This window comes from Pristiophorus japonicus, chromosome 15 (genome assembly GCF_044704955.1).
Source record: "Pristiophorus japonicus isolate sPriJap1 chromosome 15, sPriJap1.hap1, whole genome shotgun sequence".
Classification (NCBI taxonomy): Eukaryota; Metazoa; Chordata; class Chondrichthyes; family Pristiophoridae; genus Pristiophorus; species Pristiophorus japonicus.
This window is the reverse complement of record NC_091991.1, coordinates 160,547,942-160,574,808: the sequence shown is the minus strand read 5'-3', so window position 1 is coordinate 160,574,808 and position 26,867 is coordinate 160,547,942. Positions and strand designations below refer to the sequence as shown.

General features: G+C 42.2%; 2 protein-coding genes across 4 annotated transcripts; one reads left to right on the top strand and one right to left on the bottom strand.

Moving 5' to 3' along the window:
- Positions 1-53: 53 nt before the first annotated feature.
- LOC139281180 (carbohydrate sulfotransferase 12-like) lies at positions 54-24,898 on the bottom strand. 3 transcript variants are annotated; one of them, XM_070901214.1, is made up of 3 exons: positions 24,741-24,898; positions 16,742-16,875; positions 54-10,597 (listed from the first exon to the last, which is right to left on the bottom strand). In XM_070901214.1, exon 3 carries the CDS (start codon positions 10,564-10,566, stop codon positions 9,220-9,222), a length of 1,347 nt encoding a protein of 448 aa, XP_070757315.1. In that variant the 5' UTR covers positions 10,567-10,597; positions 16,742-16,875; positions 24,741-24,898; the 3' UTR covers positions 54-9,219. The 3 variants fall into 3 exon arrangements, with proteins under 3 accessions (XP_070757315.1, XP_070757313.1, XP_070757314.1); XM_070901212.1 differs by lacking the exon at positions 24,741-24,898 and adding an exon at positions 24,530-24,725; XM_070901213.1 differs by lacking the exon at positions 24,741-24,898 and adding an exon at positions 22,230-22,405.
- Positions 24,899-25,280: 382 nt separating this feature from the next.
- On the top strand, positions 25,281-26,576 carry LOC139281179 (histone H2A-like). Its single transcript, XM_070901211.1, has one exon. The coding sequence runs from the start codon at positions 25,296-25,298 to the stop codon at positions 25,683-25,685; it is 390 nt and encodes a 129-aa protein (XP_070757312.1). The 5' UTR covers positions 25,281-25,295; the 3' UTR covers positions 25,686-26,576.
- Positions 26,577-26,867: the final 291 nt, after the last annotated feature.

Here is a 26,867-nt window from a genome sequence, read left to right as displayed (position 1 = left end):
ATAAAAAAAAATGAAACAATGTCTGGTCTGGAGTGTGAAAGTGTAACCTTGCTTTATTAATGACAATGCTGGCATAAAGCTCATGGATCGCAATGAGAGACACAGATAAAAACAAGACAGGCCAACCATTTATACTATTTTCATTCAGTCCCATTCTGTTTATAAAGGCATTTTTTCTTACATTGTGACCCATAAAATAAACATATTTGCCGGTGTTAAATATTAACTTACATATAAATAGTAAAAACAGATACAGAAATCTAGTACAAAAGCAAAATACTGCAGATGCTGGAAATCTGAAATAAAGAGAATGCTGAAAATACTCAGTTAATCAGGCAGCATCTGTAGAGAGAGAAACAGTTAATATTTCAGGTTATGGTAACTACTTCTCTCCAGATGCTGCCTGACCTGAGTATTTCCAGCATTCCCTGTTTATATTACAGAATTCTAGTGTATGAATGCACAGGTTTTATGTTGAAGCAGAGTGCAGATTAGAACAATGCTATCGCCTAATGGCCCTGTATTTCAACATCAAACCTGGATTTTCATTCTTTAGGATAGAAACAGTGGTAGCATAAATATTAAACATAAAATAAATGACATGGGTCACTGTAAAATTAGCACCACCACACATCATGTTCAACTTTAATGCACAAAACAAATTAGTTCCACCAGCAATAACCTTTAGAATATATATCTATTGTGCATCCTGGCCAATATTTATCCCTCAACCAACATAACAAAAAAAAACAGAATATCTGGGCATCATCACATTGCTGTTTGTGGGAGCTTGCTTGTGCGCAAATTGGCTGCTGCGTTTCCTACATTACAAGTGAGTACACTCCAGAAGTACTCCATTGGCTGTAAAGCGTTTTGGAGATGTCTGGTGGTCGTGAAAGGCGCTATATAAATCCAGGTCTTTCTTTCTAATTCTCTATACTTCAATTAAGCAAAACAATTTCCAGGTACTATAAGATAGAGCATGTTCCCATGTATCTGATGCACTGCTTTTGTATGGTCAGATTCAGGAAGAAATAGGGTTGCTACCTATTCTAACATCTGCACTTGGATAAGTTAAAATATGTAAAAACAGAATTGATGGTCTTAAGGCAAGATCAAGTCAGAATTGTGGAGCTTTAGATTTTTAAAGCCGATGCCCGTGTCACTGACCTTTTGTCATTAGTGCAGTTGTTGACTACCATTTGTTTAAATACTCTTGTTTCTTCCATCACTAGGAAGGTGTACTTTTTGCAGCATGCTCTTAAGTTGCACAATTTCCCTTTGTGAAATCCCCAAATGACACAATATTAACTGTACAAGCACGAGATGTGGCTCAATAGTCTCCTGAACTATTAAAGAAAAGTATATATTTTTTAAAATTAAAGCAGAGCTACTACATCAGTATCAACAATCAAACCCACACATCAATCACCCTCTTCCTCGCTGACCTTCATTTATTTACTGTCCCGTAACAACCCAAATTAAAAATCATCATGGTTTACAATTCTGGCCATGGTCTTGCCCCAGCCTACTTCTCTAACCTCCTCTCGCTCTATATCCCAATGCTCCAACCATGGCTTCCTGCGCATCTCACCTTTCACTCAACCATTGCTGGCAGAACTTCTGGCCATATCAGACCCTCTCTCCAGAACCCCTCTTCCTTGCTACACATCTCCCTATCTTTAAAAGCCTCAAAACCCATCTTCTCTACCTTGCTTTCAGGCGTGTCTCCTACCAATGCTTGCCTTCCATTTTGTCAGTGAAGCACTTTAGGATGTTTGATATTAAAGTCTTTAAATACTGTTATATTAGTAATCAATAGTTACAAATATCAAAAATGTTTAGATTATCTTCCAGTTCAGAAATGGCTTTCCTATAGTCCCACTTAAAAGAAAATGCATCTTCTTGCAACTGGAGGATTGTACCTAGAATCTGCTGCTTAGCAAGATATGCAAATAGCATACAATTCATCTAGCAGTGCACCAATTTCACTTCAACAGCCCTTTGGATGAGATGTTAAACCAAGGCCTTGTTTGCTCGCTTAGGTGAATGCAGAAGATCTCATGACAGTATTCAAAGGGGTGGAGAATTCTCCTGGTATCCTGGCCAACATCTATCCATTGACAAACATCACAGACAGATTATTTTGTTATCTTTTTCATTGATGTTTGTGGGACCTCTCTGTATGCAAACTGGCTGCCATGTTTCCCTACATTACAACAGTGACTGCAGTTCAAAAAGTACTTTAGAAGCTGTGAAGTGCTTTGGGACATCCTCAGGGTGTAAACATGTGAAAGGTGCACTATAAATGCAAGTTCTTTCTTTCACCAACAAAATTTATTTTGCACTAATTCTTTTTGAAACAGAACTTTGACCTATTACAAGAATTTTCCAATAAGCACAAGAGAGATGTTCTCATTCACAATACATGGTGGGAGGGGGGCTTATAGAAACAAAAGATAAGTTATATCACCCAAATGTGCAAAGGGATTAAAATTAACTTGTACCACACTTGTAACTGGCAATTACCCAAAGGAATGGTACGGTGTTAAGGTAGTCAAAAGTATAAAAAGCCAACCACAAGTTAGAAAGAAGTTTGCACACAATTTATTGAAAATTTCTATTCCATTTGCACTCAGAATAGGATCAGGGTATATTTAGATCTTTGATAAGGTGGGTGTATGCGCAATATCTGCTGTGTTAACAATCAACAGGGTTAAACGATCAAGAGAGAACAATTTCCTTAATCAAAAGATGGACTGCCAATACAATTGCTTTTGAGTGAAGCAATGAGTGAACAGGGATTTAAAAAATATATATTTTTAAGAATATTAATGATTGTCAGATTATCTGATTTTATACAGTACAATTTGCAAGAGAAACAGAAGTTTGAAATGTCCAGTTATATTTAATGTTGTATTTTTACCACATCCACCTTAGCAGGATGCAGCTGACCTTATCCATCACACAGTAGCCAATTTTACTTAATTAAGCCGGAGGAATTTTATTGCACAATATACTACTAAAAATCAAACAGAAAAGTAAACTTTTCAAAAGCTTCTCCTACACACAGCTAAGAAAATGACACGTACTTCGCATTTTGCCAGCTTTTACAAAAATGCAAAACCTCAAAATAAAAAACCGCTTTCAGCAGTTTTGATATCTTGAGTAAAAGCCAAAAGGATATAATAGTCAATACCTCACAAACTACTGCATATATAACAAATTATAAATACCAGTTTAAAAAAAAATTGCAGACTAGACATAATCTATTCCCTTTTGCTCCAAAAGCTCCATTTAGCTTTTGCCCAGTCTATTCATGGTCACTCACCTGAATGGGACCACTTTACTTTGGAGATTAGAACTGAATAAATAGTGTACAGTGTATGTTTTATGGAGAACAATGAAGGGAAGTCCCAAAATAACATACAATTTCATGACATGAACAGACATTTAGGAGCTTCAAATACATTTCTGTAAAGTTCAATATGCAGAAATATCCAAGACTTTCCCCTTCTTTATATGTTCATTATCAGGAGAACTGACAGAACTTCTCGGTATACGGAGAAAGATAGCACTACTGTGCTTGCAAGGCAGCGCACTGACCTGGCACCAGAAGTGTGCTTTCTAAGGCCCAAAGTGCACAAATTCTGACATTTTATTTATTAAAAATAAAAATCACATCTTGTCCCTCTAAACCAACCAATTACAAAATATTTATCCCAATGTTCACTTATATCAGTTAGTATCGATATTTCCAACAAGTATGTGAAGTGTAAGACTACATTAATGTGCAACATAACTTTGAATTCTGATTTCTACTCGTGTATGGGATGTCATTAGTACAATGATTTTTGGGCTAGCGTAAAAATGATTAAAAGTGCTATAAAAACATTAATCACAATGCTACGAAATACCAATTATCTGCCAGAAAGTCAGTAACAACTTAAAGGATTTTACATATTCCAATATAGGAATATCCTTAATTAGAAGCAGGTTAGATCATTGGTTAATAGGCAGAAGTAGACATTGCTCATTATTTGAGTTGATGATTTGTTTTAATCAATCCTCAACGACAACACATCGATAAACCTTCCAAATCTGGCTGTCAGCTTTCTCACGCATGGCAGTGACACTGCAGTAAAGATTAAAAATTAGACAAAGTGACCCAATTGCATGTTTTAGACAACATGTTTTAGACTACATCACTAACCACTTTTAAAACCCTGCTGAAAATAGGGCTTTAAAAATCTTATATTCTATTGTAATCTAGAAAAGCAAGCAAGCTAAAATTACCACCCCTCAAAAAAAGTGTCTTCATAAAAAGTTGCTGAAATGATTTAAAATAGGCAGAAAGCACAAGAAAAGATCACACAACCAGGTTTATAAATATATGATCTTAGAATGATACAGCACAGAAGGAGGCCTATCGGCCTATCATGCCTGTGCCAGCTTTGAAAGAGCTATCCAATTAGTCTCATCCCCCTGCTTTTTCGCCATTGCCCTGAAACTTTTTTCCCTTCAAGTACTTGTCCAATTCCCCTTTGAATGTTGCTATTGAATCTGCTTCCACCACCCTTTCTGGCAATGCGTTCCAGAATAACTCGCTGTGTTAAAAACAAATCTCATATCGACTCTGGTTCTTTTGCCAATTACCTTAAATTTGTGTCCTCTTGTTAGCAACCCTTCTGCCACTGGAAACAGTTTCTGCTTATTTACTCTATTAAAAATAAAACCTTTGTAATTTTGGACCCCTCTATCAAATCTCCGCTTAACCGTCTCTGCTCCAAAGAGAACCATCCCAGCTTCTCATAACTGAAGTCCGTCATCCCTGGTACCATTCCAGTAAATCTCCTCTGCACCCTCTCCCAGGCCTTGCGATCCACTCTGATGTGTGGTGCCCAGAATTTGCCACAATACTCCAGCTGGAGCCTAACCAATTAAAAAAAAAATGTTTTTAAATATAAATGTTTAGCACAACTTCCTTGCTTTTATACTCTATGCTTCTATTTATAAAGCCAAGAATTCAATGTGCCATGTTAACAGTCTTCTCAACTTGTTCTGCCACCTTCAAAGATTTGTGTACATACAACCCCAGGTCTCTCTTTTTGCGCCCCGTTTAAAATTGTCCCATTTAGCTTGTAATGCTTCTCCACATTCTTCCAACCAAAATAACAACTTCACACTTCTCTGCATTAAATTGCATTTCCCACGTGTCTGCCCATTTCACCAGTCGATGTCCTCCTGAAGTTGGTTGTTATCCTCATTGTTTACTACATTTCTAAGTCCCATGTCATCTGTAAACTTTGAAATTATGCCCCGTATACCAAAGTCTAGGTCATTAATATATATCAGAAAGAGCAGTGGTCCGAATACCTAATAGGGCAACACTCCCTCTAGTCCAGAAAAACAACCATACACCACTACTCTGCTTTCTGATCCTTGCCAATATCGTATTCACAGCCACTGTCCCTTTAATCCCATGGGCTTCAATCTTGCTAACCTTCTCATGCTGAATTTTATTAAAAGCTTTGTTTGGGAAAGGCTGAAGGCAAAGACAAGTCACTGGGGTGGGGAGAGAGGAGAAGGATAGAAAGAGAGAAAAGAGCATAAAAACAAAATCATATTTACATTCCCGGGATGGCGGGACTGACATATCAAGAAAGACTGGATCAACTGGGCTTGCATTCACTGGAGTTCAGAAGAATGAGAGGGAATCTCATAGAAACGTTTAAAATTCTGATGGGTTTAGACAGGTTAGATGCAGGAAGAATGTTCCCAATGTTGGGGAAGTCCAGAACCAGGGGTCACAGTTTAAGGATAAGGGATAAGCCATTTAGGACCGAGATGAGGAGAAACTTCTTCACCCAGAGAGTGGTGAACCTGTGGAATTCTCTACCACAGAAAGTTGTTGAGGTCAATTCACTAAATATATTCAAAAAAATAGTTAGATGTAGTCCTTACTACTAGGGGGATCAAGGGGTACGGCAAGAAAGCAGGAATGGGGTACTGAAGTTGCATGTTCAGCCATGAACTCATTGAATGGCGGTGCAGGCTAGAAGGGCCGAATGGCCTACTTCTGCACCTATTTTCTATGTTAGCATATATAACATCATATCTGGAGCCTATTTAACTAATTGCATATTTGGAGCAAAAAGGGTTTGGAGGAGGCTCCCTCACAATCACTTTCACTCTTGCCAACTAATAGGGATCAGTAGTCAATAGAGCAGATATTTTGAATTTAAGGAATATAGAGAGAATAAGACTGCAGTTTTGAAACAATAGTTATAAAAGAGAAGGAGGCACTGGGGGTTACTTTCTGTACAAAGCACCCCTCTTTCAAAAAACCCCCCAGTAATCTCTATATATCCTCATATTTTTACCATATATTCAATCTCGAGGACCCTTCCCAGCCTAACCAGAATTATGCAGCAGACTGCCTAGTGTGACAGAACATAAGAAATAGGAGCAGGAGTAAGTCATATGGCCCCTCGAACCTGCTCTGCCATTCAATAAGATCATGGCTGATCTGATCTTGGCCTCAACTCCAGAACTCAGAAGCAGGGTTCAGTCTTGATATGTGAATTTTACAGTTTGCAGCAAGTTTTAGGCCAATATATTATAAATTTGGTCTTCAGTTAGGGACCACTTTCAGAATGTAAGCCATGTCTTTTTTGCTGACTGGAGTTAAAGAATACAAATTTATAGAGATTTATTATCTTGGAGACAAAAGAAAGGTGGTTATTATCTCACATTTAACACCCGTGACATGAAAGGCATCTCTCTGCATAAAGGCACTGCATTACTAGTCATTCCTATCTCTGTGCTCAAATTCAGAATCCAGCTTTTCTCGATTTTAATTTCTGTAATTGACATTCAGACTGTGTTAGGGCCGTCACCTCATCAGAAGTCTAAAAAAAAAGCCTGTTCCACCCTCTTGAAAGTCATGCAAATCATCAGTTGGTGTGAGAAATGCACTCTGGAGAAGACATTTAAACCCTTGAGCACTAATTCAATCTGTTGTTCGGTGTGGAATATACCTTGCTGTATTTTTAATAGTTGTGTGTAATTCTCACACTTGTAGATAGATTAGGCTATTAGTTTTAATCATCTGTTCCGACAATGTGACATTTCTGCCTTTCAGTGTGTGAAGGAGTATGTGGTGAGCAACCCGTGTGGTTCTCCAGTGCTTTAAGTAGAAACTTGGCTCAGTGTTAGCCATCTTGGTTTTGAGGCAGAAGGTGGTGGGGCTCATACCCCAGCCCAGTACTTGAACATATAATTATAAACTGACATATGAATGCAGCACTGAGGGAATGCTACATTGCCAGAGATACTGCCCTTTGGATTAGACATTTATTGGTTCAGGTAAGCAGATTAACTAGTCATTCATTTACCTCATTGCCATTTGTAACATATTTTCGTATGTGTTTGCCTACAAAACAACAGTGTCTGCACTGCATTGACTAAGGTGGTTTGGGATGCAAGTCTTCAATAATATGGTCACAAAAATTGTAACTGTTAACACTGCAACATGTCTAATATACTGCATGCATATGAAGTTTCAGATTATAGGAGATGGACTTTTGTCTACAGAACCCGTCGTCTTTTTGCAGTGAACCCAAATAAGGACTGTTGCAAAAAGCCTAAATTTGAACATGTGCATTCTGGAAGAGCTCCACTGATTTAATGGCAGCTGATGCTTCAAGGCCAGCAACAACTTTTCCACAGAGACATTTCCAAATTTCTCCAGTCTGCTCCAAACTGGCCAGTCAGTCCCATAAAAAAGCAAAGCGGTCATTTTGCAGTTAATGGGAGTGAAACAGAGATCCAAAAATAGCAGATTTCCATGAAGTTACAATGATCCTCGTTTAAGACCTCTCCTAAAAAGAGGGGGATTTATTTATTTATTTTTTAAAAAAAGGAAAATTGATGACTTAGTAAAGAAAATAATCCCCTAGCGTCTCCTTTTTCTATTACTCTTCTCTCTTCGGCTATACAACCAAGTGTGCAAAAATCCCCTAAATTAACAAGACACTTCTGTAATTCTCAAAAGAAAATCTATTGCTTTATCCCATAAATGTATAAAATATATATTTGTATAATATTTACCATTAGTCAATATTTCAACACATTTCTATGTGACATTATTGACTGGGGTCAGTAGCTCAACTTACTAACTGAAATTTGACACTTCCTGAATTATGTGCAAAACACATTTGCATCAGCGGGGTAATACGAGGCACACGGCTTTTGCTTTGACATTTTTCCCAAACACAATGGCTATAATATAGAAATAAAATGAAATTAAAGTTATAATTTGCCTGTAATAATAGTAGGGTTACATTTAGAATTAACCCAATATTGCACTCTTAGCAGTGTGTTCAGAGGGATACTTTTATTCAAGTAAGAAATCTTCATAACTGACTCAACTTTCCCATGAGAGATTACTTTGAAGTTCCTATACCAGATTGCATTACGGAAATCAGAAGATGTATGCAGTATTAGGCTTTTTGAGAAACCCAGGGGAAGGGCCAAGACCTATCATGCAGGACACCATCAAGATTGGAGAGTGTGAAGGAAAGCAAGGCAAATTAAGTGAATAGGTAATCCCAAACCTGGATTTTTAAACGCTTGTATATTGTAGGAGGAAATTCTACTTAAAATCACTATCACAGCAGTTATCAGGTATTGATAAAGCCAAGCCCTTTCTCCCATTATCAACCCAGATACTGATTCTAATAACACAATACTATACTTGTTTTGACTTAAATGAACACAAGTAAAATTGCTTCAGACTTTTCACTGAGTGCTATGGAATTATCAACATTCAATAGCTCAAAATATCATAATTACATCACAGTAAGGAATATCTGTTAAATACCAGTGATTATATTCCACTGCCTAGTAGTTTAGCATATATGGAATTTAAATTTGAGACCGATTGCCATCTGGTTATCAAGACTATCCATTGACAAGGCCACCTGCGTTAAACCCTCTACTGGCCAATATAAAATTATTAATTTTTGCGGTTTGAGATTATTACATGGGGCCAGGGGAAGAATTTGACATAATGTGATGTAATCAATATGTTGTGATAGTGACATATTCACTATACTTCCAACTTATATTTGGCAAGATGAGATCTGTCAAGGAGTTGCATACGAGGCATTAACTGCATACCCATTCTCTTTTAAGGCTTTTAGTGCGTCTTTGAGATCAGTCAAATAATAAATTTGTGGGTTTAGGATAACCAAAGACAACAAAATCAGGCTCATAAAGTTCATACAGCTTTTTCCTCCAAGCCACCGGAATCTTTGCAAACCAGTCCTCTTCCCAGCTGGTAACTGTCCGGTTCCGCAAGCTGCGCGGAAATTGAACAAGCTTTTCCACGTTCAGCAATTTAAGCAAGTAACTGGCATCCTCATCCAAACTTTCTAGTTTTCCAATAAAGTCATAATTTATTTGACATGGGTGGCATAGCCTATATACCTGTCGCCAATGTTCATTAAAAGGCATATCCTTCTCCGTCCGAGGGTCCAATAAATACTGAATGAAGTTAACAAAGGTGGGCTTGATTCCTGCAGAGAAAGCCTCACTGACAGATGATGGCGGGTGAGAATAATTAGCATACAACTGGAGCATTGGGATTGCAAAGCGGCTGTAAAAATCTTTATTCTGAATTCCAAACTTGCTGCGGAATGCAGAAATTAGTCTTACAAAAGGATCACGTACAAAGAGAAATTTGGTGTATTTTTTGAGTTTGATCTTCATGAGGTGTTTTGAGAATTTTCCATAGCGCTTCCAGAACTTGTTGAAAGTGAAATGGCTGGTGGAGTTGTGCACAAGATCCCTGGGGATATCAAGTGGATCACGATATGGAGTGCCTAGCTTTAAAAGACTTTCACTCAATAGAATCATCATCCGTTTCCAATTAGTGCAGGCCACTTTGGGAACATAGCAGTAAATGATCCCATGCCGGTCATCTACGATTAGATGGTCCAATTCTTTATTTGGAATATCTTCAAAATACCTATTTTTCCCTGAGAACATGATACTGGAGTCTGCACAAATATCTTCAATTTTCTGTTTCCTCTCATTCTGTATCCGTTCTAACTCAGTCTTAGTCTTTGCAGAATTGATTCCCAAGTCAATGCCTTGGAGCTCTTCCTCAAGGCTGGGTAGAGTTATTGCATTGAAGGTTTGTTTCATCTCGTGAGAACCTCCTTCCCCTTGGTATCCCTTTGGGTTTTCCACATACATTAATTCAAGATCATCCTGAATATCAGCTTTGAAACTGGACATTCTTTCTTCTATTGTCTTTTCGGAATTTAGATGGTCATGGTTTTGGCTCATCATGGTAGGAAGATGTGTGGCCTGAATTCTTGTGAAGGCAGTGTGCAAGTAGAAATGGGTTGTTCCAACATCATCCCAATAAAATATGATCAGTAGAATCATGAACACAGAGGCCATGATGCCACAGATCTGGAAGATCCGAGATTTACTCATTTTGAGTACGTGCATACCTGCCCAGCCTCTGTCACCAGGCCTCCGCTGTCTGTTCATCTACAAAGAATCATCTCGAAACAAGTGGACTCTAGAACAAAAGAGTAGAAAGATTTCAGAATCAGTTTAAAATAAACCTGTCCATTGTAAGAATGCTAGTTGAATTATTTAACCAAGGTATTTTTTATTCAGTCTAATCTAATCATCAACAAACTTGGTGTTTGATTCCAACTGAATCACAATTAAAATCAGGAGAAATATTGGTTACGTTATCCAGAGGTCCGACTAATAATCCAGACAATGCCGAGTATAAAGCCCACCGTGGCAGTTTAAGAATTTGATTTCAGTTTTTAAAAACTGGAGATAAACACAAAGTTGGTACCAGTAAAAGTGACCATGAAGTTGTTGGGTTGTAAAAATCCAACAGGTTCACCAATGTACTTTAGGGAATGAAACCTGCCGCTTTTACCCAATCTGGTCTATATGTGACAGTTGACTCTTAAGCTACCCTCTGAAGCAGCCTAAGCAAGTCACTCAGTTTTATCAAACAGTGAACGAAGAGTGTTTTTTTTTTTTAAATTGATGAGGAGAATGTGTGTTTTAACATGGTTGGGGAAAGTAAGGTAGGCAAAGAAATCAGTTGTGGTGGGCAATGTGGGTTTTAGGGGAGGTTGAAATCCCTTATGAGGGGTCTCATTGCAGAGATTGAGGACGTACAACAAGGAAGCAAATTCAGTGAGGAAAGCTCCTGGGCAGGGAGTAGATGAAGATGATTTATGAAAGAGTGGTGACAGAGGATGTACAATAATGGATATCCAGGATGCTGTACTGAAGAACGGATAATAGGCAGAGTGATTCCTTCAATCGACTGGCTAAGGCTTCTTCGACAGCACCTCCTAAACCCGTGACCTCTAGCACCTAGACGGACAAGGGCAGCAGACACATGGGACACCACCTCTGCAAGTTCCCCTCCATCACATACCATCCTGACTTAGAAATACATCGCCGTTCCTTCATTGTTGCTGGGTCAAAATCCTCCAGAACTACCTTCACTTCATGGACTGCAGTGGTTCAAGACAGCTCACCACCATCTTCTCAAGGGCAACTCGGGATGGGCAATAAATGCTGGCCTTGCCAATGCAATAAATGCTGGCCTTGCCAGTAACGCCCACATCCCATGAATGAATTTAATAAAATAACCATCATACTCAATCACTCAGAGCAGTTGTTGATTACAAGTCAAATTCTCACTGCATTTTTGTGACTTTTTTTTCTAAAGGAGGAATGTTGTATTAACAGGAGGAAATGCTTGGGTTAATACCCTAGCTGGTTGAGAGTTTGAACATTCAAACCAGAGTTTTCCGCTTATGCATTAACCATTCTGCAATTTTCCACCTATTAAAATGAATGAACAGACAATTGCAGGTTAGCAGCGGAAGATATTGGCTAGTGTCTTGCTGAGAAAAACACTATCTTTTTTATAAAATGTTGATTATTCGATTTTTCCTGAAACATGCTACGATAATTTAACAAATGAGACTAACAATCCACTTTTGTAAGTACTGCTTTTTGTTTCAAGTTTAAAAAATATATTTTAAACCTGCACATCTTTTGTACTTTTGGTCCAGTACTTTATTTTCAGGTTCTTTCTTTTATCTTAGTTTTGTTTGCTCTTTTTCTGTACCTTCTTTGAAGTGTTATTTGTGCTTTCCATTGACACTGGTCAAGATAAATAGCGAGATGAAGTACTGATCCAAATCCCCGCCTTTATTACTCTGAGCTTCAAGTTCTCCAATGCTTGCCCCCCCCCACCTGAATTGTCCACAAACTACAACCAGATTGCCTTGGCTAGTATCCTCTCCCACATATATTCCCCCATCCTTGCCAAGCTCCACTGACTTTGTGTCTTTGCAAATTGACTCAAGATCTTGATCTTCAAATGTTCACATAGCCTCACCCCACCCAGTTTCAGCAATCTTCAGATGTATGTCTCCACACGTGCCCTCCACTTCTCCGACACCAGACTACTCTGTTCTGTGCTCCTTGTCACACCATTGGTGACATTTCTTTTCGCCACTATGTCCTTGTCCTCTGACACTTCCTTCCTAAATCCCTTTGTTTGGTCACCTCAATCCCAGCTTTAAAAAAAAAGCGATTTCTAAAAAAAACTCCAGCTACATACATTTTCAAAAAGGCCACCTCCCATCCATCCCGATTCCCGCCCATTTCTGTTCTATCCTTCTATGTGTCCACTCCTCTTAAGTCCAACCTGTAAAGTGCCAAGATATTTTTCATTACACGTGGAACACCAAATTCTAAGTTGCTATTGTTACAGCTGCAGTCAGGAGAAAATATATATATATTTTTTTAAACTTAAAAAAAATGCATGCCATCCTTGCTTAATGATGTAACCAAGGCGGAAAGAAACTATTGTAGATCCTTATAAAGTTGAGAGGTACAGGCAGTATGTGAAGAGATCAGAGGAACAAAGTTTCACTAGGTGGCAAGTTGCTGGCACTGAGGCAGAAAAAGCACAGGTTACAATCCTGGCTAATGTTTAGTGATTGAACTGTTCAACATAACTGCATGTTGCGATTGTAATGGTACAGTAACTGCTAGCACCGTTTAAAAAAAGATATTTAAAATATAAATTGTTAGAAATGATATCAAAATGAAGCTAACATTTGGAACTCTTGCTAACACAGGATTGGCAAACAAATGCCATTTAACAGAATTCTGACAAGCTTCACTAAGAACTAGTATCGTCCAAATGAGCCAAGTTAGAATTTTTATAAATAAATGTTTAACAAAATCCTTCTCGCATGTAATGAAAATTGAATTCCAAGATAAATGAGCACATAGCTGGAACTACTGGAATTTATAGAAATCAAGGAAGGAATTATTTTTTGATAAACATTAACCTGAACTCGTATGAGAAATTTTACCACGACCCTACTTGTACACTCAGTTTATACTGGACTTCAGCTTAAACAGCTGAACTTGCAGACTGTTGTCAGCAAGCAGACATATTGCACTGCCAAACTCAGGGGGTGTTTTGTTAGCAACAGATGTGTCAAACTCGGTGAGCCAAATATTCTAAAAATCACATTTCTTCCACATAGTTGTGGGAGCACAAGCCTGCATTTCTGAAGCTCTTTGCCTCGGAGATCGAAAGGGTTAAAAGTTGGAAGATTCAAGATTGGATTAAAACAGGCTGCTAGACGATATGGTGCCTTTTAGCCACGGAAATGAGTGTTTGTATGTATCAACAATACTATCTATGCATGCCGATCACCTGGTTTGTGTACAGTAATTCACATTGTCTGTATGTTAATTATGAGTGTAACTTGTTACTGTGTGAATAATAATACATGACATCATCTGTATTTGAGTGTACCTTGTTACTATTTGATGACACTGTCTGTATGTTAAACGATCCAGAATGCAGTTAGCTGTGATTGTCTAAATGCAAAGAAATAAGAGTTCAAAGGCTTTTTAGGTAGAAGAGATGGAACTGGTTTTTGTCACTCACACACGGACACCAGAACACTGGAATCTCGAAAGGTGTGTGTCACTTCTTGGAGAGCTGCCTTTGCAAGCAGAGAAATTGCTTAGTATGAATGTCTGAATAAAAGACCCGTTCTGGCCTTTGCTACAACTGAGTGTGCGTGTAATTCGACGTTTAAAGCAACAAAGCGAAAAGAGCAAGACAGCCATACAACAATAGTCACAACCTGAATATGTGCCCAATACAAAATATGAATCTTTGGATATTACATCACCCTGCAAGCATTGATGAATCAAAATATGTTTTTTAAATATCCAAATATGTTCTGATCTGCTTTGTAATCTCAGAAGTTAAATGTCATGACTGGCCTGCACATTTTTAAAGCTGCAAGGTTTTAACTACTGCACACAGAACAGGACATGAAATAGGGTGTTGTGGCATTGAGACTGACATCATTGCCTTGGCAAAGTGGATAATGATTTAAAGCAGAGTAAGTTACAGAGCTATTAAGAAACAGCCAGGCAGTGGGATTCATTTTGAATTGCTCTAGCAAAAAGTCAGCATTGGACACGATGGACCGAATGGCATTCTATGATGTAAACTACAGTTGCTCTATGGATCTCTTAAAGAAAATATACTCGTGCGCGTTGGAACTTGTTCTCCGGCTTTCAAAATATTTATTAAATCATGTAATCAAGAAAAATAATATTTTGCCAATTTTTAATCTTTGTTATAAAGTTCAACTGGAAAAGACAAAGCAATTTTAATTGAATACTGAGTTTAAAAAAAAACTTTATAATCAGTTAATCTTTGTGAAAATTTTCAGGTTATATCAATTTTGGACAAGAGTAAAAATAAAATGCATGCAAATCACTGACTAGTTGGCAGCCACATGTGGCATTCTAGGATTCCAGGGTCTATTCATTCCCACAGTATAAATACAGGATATGTCATCATGAGGGAGCAATGAATAATGGTCATCTTTCATGAGTCGAAAGACCCATCTCTTGAATGCCAGTATTTGCTGTTTTTTGGCATGATTTTCTTTATTCCAGGTGCCTTTCAAACAATAAAAATATTTGGAGGTAACTAGAGGAACAGTTGATGTGTAATGGTTAGGCATGCACAAGTAGCTTAAAATCAACCTAATTCAATTATCTCAGCAGATGGTGCAAGCAGAATGGCAGTTTGACACTTCACTGCAATTCTCTCTTTAAATCTCAGAATAATTAGTGAAAAACGAGCCTGCTACATAACAGCAGTTACTGTATAGCCACCACTAATTCGAAAAGTCCACAATGGTAACATTTCATTATATGTAATAGTTCTGTCCTGTAGAATCATTTTAAATTCCAGCTTAATCAGGGGGCATCACAAGCTCCAATACACGGGGGAGACCCAGGAGGGCCAAGTACAGCCCAGGGCGGTGCTGTTTGGCTGGGAGGTGCATTCCTGCTGCTTCACAGAAGGAGAAGTAAAAAAAAAAAACGTTCCTAACCATTTCTTCAGCAGCCTCTTGAAGGACTGCTGTTTGGGCCGCTACAGAACTGGGAAAACTAGTTGACACAGTTTTAGACACATTTTGCAAAAGGGCCCAGAAATAGGCACAGGTCCCTTCTGTGCATATTTAAAATGATCCAGCCCCGATTTCAGGCAGTCACAGGGATACCTAAAAAAGTGAGGACGGTAAGGTGGCGGCTCTGCTGCCAGCGTAGATTAGGTACAGGTTCTGGCACCCAGCAGTTGGTATACAGTGCCAGTTTTATGCCCACAAAACAAAACTAATTTCTACCCAGTGTCCAAATAACTTTGAATGTGACCCATGCAAAGTGTCGGATGTCAGATCAGGCCCACCATGTAAAATGTGAGTTTGACATCCCTGCTTTAAGGGAAAAAGGGGGGAAACATGGCAATGGAATTAGTTTCAGAGTTCAAAGAGCTGGCACAGAAATAATGGGCTGAATGGCTGTGCTGTGAACTAAGATGGTTCAATACACTGCTTAAACATGTTTTGCTCCTCAGGACCCTTATAAACATCTACTGTTATCTGTCCAATCTGCATGGGTTATATTTAAATCCCAAATATGTGAAGCAACATAGTGTACTCAAACACAGAATATTCTTCAGGTCTTCAGTGTTATTTCTGGATCCTGTAGCTAAAGAAGGAATACATGATGCATAAATGGTTAATTGCAGTACATGTTAAAGTATAATTTTTCTAAATAAAAAAAAACTGATGTTCAAGTTCATTCTTGTGTGTTTGCTAAGCATGTTGGCCTGTGGCATTTTTATTCTCAACATCTACTTGACAAAATCTGGTGAAATTATCACCGTCACAGAAACATCTAGAAAAAATAACTAAAAACCAGTCTCTCTCTAACCTCTCTCCCAACCACATATTTTAAAGCGTGCATTTGAGGAACGAGTGATGAAATCTTAAAATAAATAAACTATAAAAAAAAAGGAAAAAATGTTCAGAGGGGAAGACAAATTTCAACAAAATAAAACTTTAAGCTCATTGTACCACTGGCTTGTTTTGCTAACTTGAATGAAATTCCCATTCATTCAAAGTGAGAATGTCCTAAAGCTTTATATAAACACTATGTTCAGTACTCAAGTACCCTAAAGTTTTTTTTACAAATGTCGTGTAATAAAAAGAGTCTATTTTGAGACTATTCAAAATTGATTCCATCGTAAATCTATAATACCATACTGAATATAACTTACTTTTAATACCATGGTTTTACTGTTTGAATTGTTGGATGACACCCATTGTATACATTCTTTTTCCAGGGGACCACTTCCAATGAAGTCCAAAGCAGAGCTGGTTTTAGGATTTGTCCAAGCTCCATGGAGACAGCCTTAAAAAATAATATCTCCAGTCAATGCACAACTTTTAAAATGAATTTGAGCATTTCTAATGTTGGATATATGGGAAATAATTTACATCAAAAGCACTCCCACCACAGAAAAAAATTCATTCTTTTCCTTAAAGTTTAATTTAAAAGTGTGATATAAACAGAAAGTTAGGTGGATTGTTATGATAGATCATTATTATACAACTTTTTAAAAGCACAGTGTAACACACTTGTGACTGTTTCCTCTACAGTGTTTGGACTATTGTTTTTCCTTTTATAAACCTTCACTTTTCTAACATAGAATTACATTGGCCCAGGTTGTGCGGTCAGCAGCAAAGGAGCGGCGTTCGGGGATCACCTCGCTGACAGCTGCCCCCAACGTTTTCGGGCACCTTTGAGCAGAGACTTTCTTTAATCCAGTGTGGTGCCCTCTACAAGGGATCAGTGACATATGTCAGCAGGTCAATAAACAGCAAGGCTATTCAACCAATCAGATTGAAGAATCCTCACTACTGAGCCACAGAGAGTCAAAACGAGGAAGTATAAAACAGTAAGTTAGCTATACCCCCACAGTTTGATATCAGGAAAGACACTGCAAATAAACAACCTCTAAAATGAAGTTTGATTTTCCTGTGATGATTAACTTTAAAGTAGCTTAAAGAATCACAAATATTATAGCACGCAAGGAGGACACATGGTCCATCATGTTCTTGCTGGTGTTAACTCCAACTGGAGCTACCCTATTTTCCTGCCCTTTCACCAAGTCAGTCGGTATTTTTATTTTAAGTCATTTCCAATCCCCTTTTAAATGTTTGGGACAAAAGGCTCCAGCCTACATCATCCTGTTACTTAGAACATAGATGGGGGGGGGGGGGGGGGTTGGGGGGGAGAAAGAGGAGAGAGAGAAGACTATGGCATATGGACAACATTTTATTATAGATTTAACAATTTGTATTTTACATAATTCTGTACTGTATATTAAGCACTGGTGAAAAGATGACATGGCAATGCTCTACTGGAGAGTTGCAGAGCTGGAGAGAGAGAAAGAGAAAGCGAACAAGCGAGCGAAAAATATGAGGGGGATAAAGATGGATCCTTGAGGGACTCAAGAGACAATGGTGTGGGAGTGGAGAGAGAAGCATTGCAAGAGTTTATCTGGCTACGACTGTGTAGATAAGAATGGAACAAGGTGATGGCAGTCGCAGTTAGCTGGTCAATGGAAGATAGATGTTGGCGGAGGATGGTGTGGTCAACTGTTCAAAGATTACAAACAGGTCGAGAAAGGTGAGGAAGGATAGTGCACCACAGTCACATGTAATCTCATGCGACTTTGATAAAAGGTCATTTCCGTACTGTGGCGGGGTGAAAACATGAATGGAGAGGTTCAAACATGAAGTTCTGTGAAAGGTTGGCACAAATTTAGGACGTAATAACATGTTTAAAGACTTGAGAGGAGAGATTGGAGATGGGGTGGTAGATTGCAAGTTCAGAAGGGTCAAGTATAAGTTTTTGAGGAGGAAGTTGATGATGGCAGATTTGAAAGGGAGGGGGACAGTATCAAAAGGAGAGGGAACCATGGAGGCCAGGAGTGATCAGCAGTTTACTGGGAGCAGGAGTTTGTTCTCATGGACAAGATGAAGTCGCAGAGAGCATGAGGGGTGATAGGAGAGAAATTAGAGAAAGATGAGATTTCAGGGATAGAACAGGGGGGAACCTTGGGATAAGTTTGGCTTGGTGGGCTGGGGAAAGGGAGGGATGCGGTGGAGGCAGCTGGATAGACAGTCACAATCTTCGTAATAAAGAAGTCTATGAGCTCCTTTAACTTGTTGGAGGTGCTGGTGCAGGATGCGGGGAGAGGGGTTTAAGACGACAGATGGTAGTGGAGAAGAAAAAGTAGAGTTTTACTGGAGTCAAGGGTGTCAAAAGTGAAGCTGAGGGAGTGATGGAGCAGATCTGTAGCTGCAGAAATAATCGCAGAGAGTCAAGGGCCAAAGCTTAGACTGTTGGGAACTTGAAAGTGCCATTGTAAGTGACTTCCAGGGGCAGACAGAGGAAGTGGGGTTGGGAGGGGCTGTGAGTGGAGTGGGATACAAGGGAGTGATCAGAGATGCTGTACCTGTGTTTGAGAGCTGGTGTCAGCCGTGGCTCAGTGGGTACCATTCTCGCCTCTGAAGGTTGTGGATGCAAGTCCCACTCCAGAGTATTGAGCACATAATCCAGGCGGACACCATTCTGCAATACAGAGGGAGTGCCGCACTGTCGCAGGTGCAGTCTTTTGGATAAGACGTTAAACAGGGGACCCATCAGCCCTCTCAGTTGGATGTAAAAAATCCCTTGGCATTATTTACTAAGAGGAGCAGGTCTCCTAACCAATATTTATCCCTCAACCACCATCATTAAAAACAAACTGATTGGGCCCAAGTTTCCACAAGAAAAAAAACGGGCGCCCCAGCACCTAAAAAAATCCTTGGTATTCTCCACCGACTTACAGGTCCTGTGGCACTCGGCGCAGCCAGCACGAGCTGTGGGGGGGGGCGCAGCCAGGTCCCTGCGCTGAAAACAGTGCCGGGACCTCTGCACATGCGCGCTACAGTCGGCACGCAAGTGCAGTAGATCCAGGCGCCGAACTGTGTGGGAGGGGCCCGAAGCACGGAGCCCCTAGCCCTGGCCCAATGGCCTCACTGGGGCTGCGTGAATGAGGCTCCTCCCACGGCCAGCTCCTGCTCCCCGCCCGACCAGACCCGACACTCGTCCCCCACCGCCGACCAGACCCGACACCCGCTCCCCCCCCCGACCCGACACCCGCTCCTGTTCCCTGACCTCCCCCCCTCTCTGCCCTGACCTCCCCCCCCCTCTCTTCCCTGACCTCCCCCCCCTTCTCTTCCCTGACCTCCCCCACCTTTCTCTTCCCTGACCTCCCCCACCTTTCTCTTCCCTGACCTCCCCCCCCTTTCTCTTCCCTGACCTCCCCCCCCTTTCTCTTCCCTGACCTCCCCCCCCTTTCTCTTCCCTGACCTCCCCCCCCTTTCTCTTCCCTGACCTCCCCCCCCCTTTCTCTTCCCTGACCTCCCCCCCCCTCTCTTCCCTGACCTCCCCCCCCCTCTCTTCCCTGACCTCCCCCCCCCTCTTCCCTGACCTCCCCCCCCTCTCTTCCCTGACCTCCCCCCCCTCTCTTCCCTGACCTCCCCCCCCTCTCTCTTCCCTGACCTCCCCCCCCTCTCTTCCCTGACCTCCCCCCCCCCCTCTCTTCCCTGACCTCCCTCCCCCTCTCTTCCCTGACCTCCCCCCCCCTCTTCCCTGACCTCCCTCCCCCTCTCTTCCCTGACCTCCCCCCCCCTCTTCCCTGACCTCCTCCCCCCCCTCTCTTCCCTGACCTCCCCCCCCCCTCTCTTCCCTGACCTCCCCCCCCCCTCTCTTCCCTGATCTCTCTCTCTCGGCTTATAAATGTTTATTCAGGTTGGATTTATTTGTATAATATTTGTAGAAGTATAAATAAGGATTCATTGTCGAATTTAATGAGTTCCCTTCCCCCCCCACCTCGTTCTGGACGCCTAATTTGTAACCTGCGCCTGATTTTTTTAATGTGTAGAACAGGTTTTTCCAGTTCTACAAAAATCTTCACTGGCGCCATTCTACTTTAGTTTGGAGTACATTTTCACTGTGGAAACTTTCAAATCAGATGTCAGTGGCCGGACACGCCCCCTTTTGAAGAAAAAATTCTGTTCTAAACTAGAACTGTTCTACCTGACTAGAACCGCAGAAAAAAAAATGTGGAGAATTGCGATTTCTAAAATAGTCCGTTCTCCACCAGTTGCTCCTAAAAATCAGGCGCGAATCATGTGGAAACTTGGGCCCATAATCTGGCCATTATCTCATTGCTGTGTAAATCATCCACAATAAAGATCATGGGATGGCAAGGGCAAAGTGAATGGAAATTCTGGAAGAAAATGCAAGGGATGGGAAGGAGGTTGGCAAGATTAACTCCTAGTGGGATGGCAAGGGAGTGGAATGGGGTAGGTGGGGTTGCTGCTTGTAGGAAGCAGTGGCGTGTGCCTCGATGGTCCCAGTGGGAGGATGATGACAGGCACAGAGGGAAGCTGTGGGCTTAAACAAGAGGTAACAAACCTGAGATATCGGCAGGAGAGTAGGACGGTCAAGGTAGTGTGAAGGGTTGGGGTAGGGATTTAAGCGACAGTAGCCGAGAGTGGAGTAATGAAGAGGCATGATCACAGGAGAGAAGGGCCTAAGAGGGGTAAAGTGAAGAGAAAGAGGAGAGAGAGAAGCAATGGGCTTGGGTCCAAAACAAAAATGCACACACGAATAGACACAGGGAAACTCAGATTACATAGGCATGGATAAGATTAGTATAGATATATCCTGGTAGTAATTGGAGAATAGAACTGAGACAATAAGAGTCTGAAGTTAAAGTCAGAGATCTTGTGTGGGATGACGTTGAAGTAATGAACTTGGGTCCAGAGCAGCAGCCAAAATGCATGCACAAGGACTTTGATGCCGTTTGAGTTCAGGTGAAGGCAGTTCCTTTGGTATAGCCTTCCTTGATCCAAAAATTGCTCCAATTTGCTATGAATTTGAACATTCCCACTCCCACCCACTGATCCTCCTAATCTTCTATTACCACTTTCCTATTCTTAGCGTTCATCATAGGCAGTCCCTCGAAATCGAGGAAAACTAGCTTCCAAAGTGAGTTCTCAGGTGACTGTACAGTCCAGTAAGGGAATTACAGTCTCTGTCACAGGTGGGGCAGGCAGTGGTTGAAGGAAGGGGTGGGTATGGAGTCTGGTTTGCCGCAAAGTAAGAGAGTTGTGGACTTCTGTGAAGAGGCAGGCCCCAGCCGTTGAGATTAATTTGCAAGAATTGAATCAGTGTTGGTTTTATAAAGAGGAGCAGGCTTGAAATTACCCCCAGTCACAGACCCCCAGGAAAGTCTCTTGAACCCCAGGGGTCTGCAGAACCAGTTTCACTACATTTCAAATCTGAATAGCCCAACAGCCACAATAAAAAAAAACTGTCCACAGTTAATCAAACCTCACGCCAAGTCCCGTAAACTCATCACCCCTGTGCTCGCTGACCTACATTGGCTCCCAATAAGCAATGCTTCAATTTCAAAACTCTCATGCTTGTTTTCAAATCCCTCCATGGCCTCGCCCCTCCCTATCTCCAATCTCCTCCCGCCCCCACTCCCAACATGTCTGTGCTCCTGTAATTCTGCCCTCTTGAGCATCCCAGATTATAAAATCGCTCAACTATTGGTGGCCGTGCCTTCTGTTGCCTAGACCCCAAGCTCTGGAATTCCCTGCCTAAACCTCCCTGCCTTTAAGACACTCCATAAAACCTACCTCCTTGTCTGAGCTTTTGGTCACCTACCCCAATTTCTCCTCATCGGGCTCAGTGTCAAAATGTGTGTTATCATAGGCAGTCCCTTGGAATCGAGGAAGACATGCTTCCACTCCTAAAGTGAGTTCTTTGGTGGCTGAACAGTCTAACGAGAGCCACAGATCCTGTCACAGGTGGGACAGATATTCGTCGGGGGAAAAGGGGCGGGGGGAACTGATTTGACGCACGCTCCTTCCGCTGCCTGCGCCCAACCTCTTCATGCTGGCAGCGTTGAGATTCGAAGAGCTCGACACCCTCCCGGATTCATTTTCTCCACCTAGGACGGTCTTCGGCCAGGGTCTCCCAGGTGTCAGTGGTGATGTCACACTTCTTCACCAGGGAGGCTTTGATGGTGTCCTTGTAACATTTCCGCTGTCCACCTTTGGCTCGTTTGCCATGAAGGAGCTCCGCATAGAGGTTAGGGAGTCTCGCGTCTGACATGCGGACTAAGCGGCCTACCCAGTGAAGCTGATAGTGTGGTTAGTGCTTCAATGCTGGTGATGTTAGCCTGGGTGAGGACACTGATGTCTGTCCTCCCAGGGGATTTGCAGGATCTTGCAGACACATCGTTGGTGACATATCTCCAGCGACTTGATGTGTCTTCTGTACATCGTCCATGCCTCTGGAGGGCGGGTATTACTACAGCCCTGTAGACCATGAGCTTGGTGGTAGGTTGGAGGGCCTGGTCTTCAAAAACTTTTCTTCAGGCGGCCGAAGGCTGCACTGACGAATGCTGAATCTCCGCATCAATGTCTGCCTTTGTTGACAAGAGGCTCCCGAGATATAGGAAGTGGTCCATGTTGTCGAGGGCCACAACGTGAATCTTGATGACTGGGGAGCAGTGCTGTGTGGCGAGGACAGGCTTTGGAGGACCTTTGTCTTAGAGATGTTAAGCGCAAGGCCCATGCTTTCATAAGCCTCGGTGAATACATCGACTATATCCTGGAGTACAGCCTCAGTGTGCGCAGACGCAGGAGTCGTCAGCATACTGCAGTTCAACGACAGAGGTTTGGGTGATCATGGACCTGGCCTGGAGGCGGCGTAGGTTAAACCGCTTCCCACTAATTCTGTAGATTAGTTCCACTTCAGCAGGGAGCTTGTTGACAGTGAGGTGGAGCATGGCAGCGAGGAAGATTAAGAGGGTTGGAGCGATGATGCAGCCGTTTGACCCTGGTCAGGACATGAATTGGGTCTGTAATGGATCCTCCGATTAGGATCAGGGCCTGCATGTCGTCGTGGAGCAGGCAAAGGATGTTGACAAATTTTCAGGGGCATCCAAAACGGAGGAGGATGCTCCATAAGCCCTCACAGTTGACAGTATCAAATGCCTTTGTCTTATAATACTCCTGTGAAGCACCTTGTGATGTTTTACTACATTAAAAAAGGTGCTATATAAATACAAGTAGTTGTTATTTTGTAATCTATTACCGGCCCAAAGCTGCCCAGTTAAGTCGCCAAGTAAGCAAATTTAAGCTAGTCTCAGTACTGAACAGCTGAAATAAAATTAAAGTAAATTAAAAATACACAAATACAATGTTTACTAATTATGTTTCAATTCATTCCTGCTGATGCTAAACTTCACACTATTCTGGCGTCTTTCAGCTAGAGTTAATTTCTTCGCACACGGCTCGATGTTACCCTCTCTTAAAATTACACAATAGACCGGAAAAAAACAGCCGGAAAAGCACTCATCACACCGTTTTAGCTAAGCAGCGCTATAAATTAACACTCGAAATATTTTTTAAATCCTCAGAGTAAAATACTGCGTGCAAAAGTTTCTAGTGCTGTCCTGACTACTCTGAACTCTTGATCAGTGGGCATCGGGAACCAAACTTACTGTAGCCTCTGAGAATAATAGCTTGGGAGTCCTAGAGATTTCGTTTTAAATCCCTGGATTCAACCAAAAAAAAAGCTGATCTAAAAACAAAACTACACATCTCATCTTGAAGTTTGAGGGCGCGATGGAACAAAACAGGTTTACTTTTAGGGGTGCATTCCTAAATGCATGAAATTATAGATGACTCCATCCAATTTCAAGCTATAATTGGAGTGGAATTGTACAGCTACAAAAGTTTTCCTTGTGCGGTCTGGCTGTTCCTTTCCTGCTTCACAGTGCATGCGAGCCTACTCAGTAATGTCACATTCAGCAAAAGGCAGTACACGTCCCTCCATCCCTGCGGCGTTTCTTTCGCCTTCACAATGTCCTCTTTATTTCCTCCAGCCCGGCAGTAATTTTCCTTTGCCTTGATGTCGTGCATCTTACCTCTCTCACTTCACACACACCCAAGCCGGTGCCTTTTCGACGAGCCCGGCCACAAATAGCCGCTGTTTTCGGGGTGCGCTTTATTCCAGGGTGTGCGTGCGTGTGTTTTTTTTTGTACAAGTTGAACCGTCTGTCTCTTCTCGAAGGCTCGACTCTCGCTCCCCTGCAGACAAGGTTGTTTTAAAAAATAAATTTAAAAATAATTCCCCACCCCCTCCTCCTCCTCTCCCGGGAAGATTGGTCGCTCCGCCCTGATGCGGTGGCAGCCGCTGAGATGCCCCGAGGAGCCTTCAGCCGCCGTTTGCAGTATCCATGTTCAGGTTAGTCAGTCAGTCAGTCAGACCACTGCTGCTGCCGCCCCTCCGGCTCGAGCCGCTGTCACCCAGCAACCGTGCCACAGCGCGGTCGCGCGCCGCCGGCCACATCTCGCGAGAGGATGCTTGGCGCCGGGTGAAGCCGGAGGCTGTGCGCCCACAACCACACACGCACGCGACCGACGCAGCAAGTAGAAAGACTGACTTGCATTTATATAGCGACCTCCGGAGGTCCCAAAAGCACTTTACCGCCAAGCAAGTACTTTATTATTTTTTTTCTTGAAGCACCCTCTCCAGTGCAATCGCGTCCTTCCTATAACGTTTCTGTGACAGAGACTGTGGTTCGGACCTGCAATTTTAGGTCCATCATTGAAACACCTGTGAACTTTTTTGACGTGGAAGCAAGTCATCCTCCTCAGACCTGTCACAGCCGCTGATAGTCATTGAGCAAGATGTCAGGCCGCGGTAAAGCTGGAGGCAAAGGGCGCGCCAAGACCAAGACCCGCTCCTCCCGAGCCGGCCTGCAGTTCCCGGTCGGCCGCATCCACCGCCTGCTGCGCAAGGGTCACTACGCCGAGCGGGTGGGGGCCGGAGCCCCGGTCTACCTGGCCGCCGTCCTCGAGTACCTGACCGCCGAGATCCTGGAGCTGGCCGGCAACGCGGCCCGCGACAACAAGAAGACCCGCATCATCCCCCGCCACCTGCAGCTCGCCATCCGCAACGACGAGGAGCTCAACAAGCTGCTGGGTGGGGTGACCATAGCCCAGGGCGGGGTCCTGCCCAACATCCAGGCCATGCTGCTGCCCAAGAAAACCGGACAAGCCAGCAAGGTTTACACCTGAAGACCACAAGAATCCGATCAAATCAATGCAACAAATCACCAAAGGCTCTTCAAGGACCGCCCATCTCGTCTTTCTAAAGAACTTCATCCAGATTCTGTTATTTACTTTGAAGAACTTAACGGGGTTGCCAGAGGGCAATGTTTTGAGATTTATTGGATGCAATGTAATTAAAAGATTTCGTGCCCAACATGAACTGAGAAAAACGATCCAACGCGATAGTTGTCACATTTAACCGGTGTGAATAGCAAGATTGACAATTGGTTTTGTAATTAAGTTTATTAAAGGTTATTTGTTTTTTAAAAAAAGCAAGTCATCCTCGGTTAGAGGGACTGCCTATGATGATAATGATGGTTCTCGTATTGGACTGTACAGCCACCTAAGAACTCATGCTAAGAGTGGAAGCAAGTCATCCTCGATTCCGAGGGACTGCCTATAATGATGATAATGTTCTCCATCTAAATTGGTGAGAGCCAAAGAACCCACACCTTCCCTACTGTAGAACCCCGACTGCAATTGAGCAGGTCTCCAGTCGTCCTGGTTCAACACTTGCCACTGGATAAAGGCCTAGCTCTGTCGAGCCCGCGTGGTGGCTGATGTGCAACGGTCACCACACGTTAAAAAAATCCATGCACAGGCAGCTTCCACCCCTTCAATTGGAGTTCAGGACTGGAATATCGGGTCCTTCATTGACACATCTGTGAACTCATATGGAAGCAAGTCATCCTCGTTCAAGGGACCACCTATGATGATGATGATAATACGGCGACCAGAACTGCACGCAGTACTCCGGCTGTGGCCTAACCAAAGTATTATATGATTTAAGCATCACCTCCCTGCTCTTATATTCTGTGCCTCAGCCAATAAAGGCAAGCATTCCGTATGTCTTCTTAACCACCTTATCTGCCTGGCCTGCTACTTTCAGGGATCTGTGGACAAGCACTCCAAGGTCCCTTTGTTCCTCTACACTATTAAGTGGCCTACCGCTTAATGTGTATACCCTTTCCTTATTAGCCCTCCAAAGTGCATCACCTCACACTTATCCGAATTAAATTCCATTTGCCACTGCTCTGCCCATCTGACCAGTAGATTGATATCCTCCTGCAGCACATGACTTTCCTTTTCATTATCAACCATGCCTGCCTCTCTTCCGCTCTTACATCCGGTCCAGGGTGTCCTTGGAGA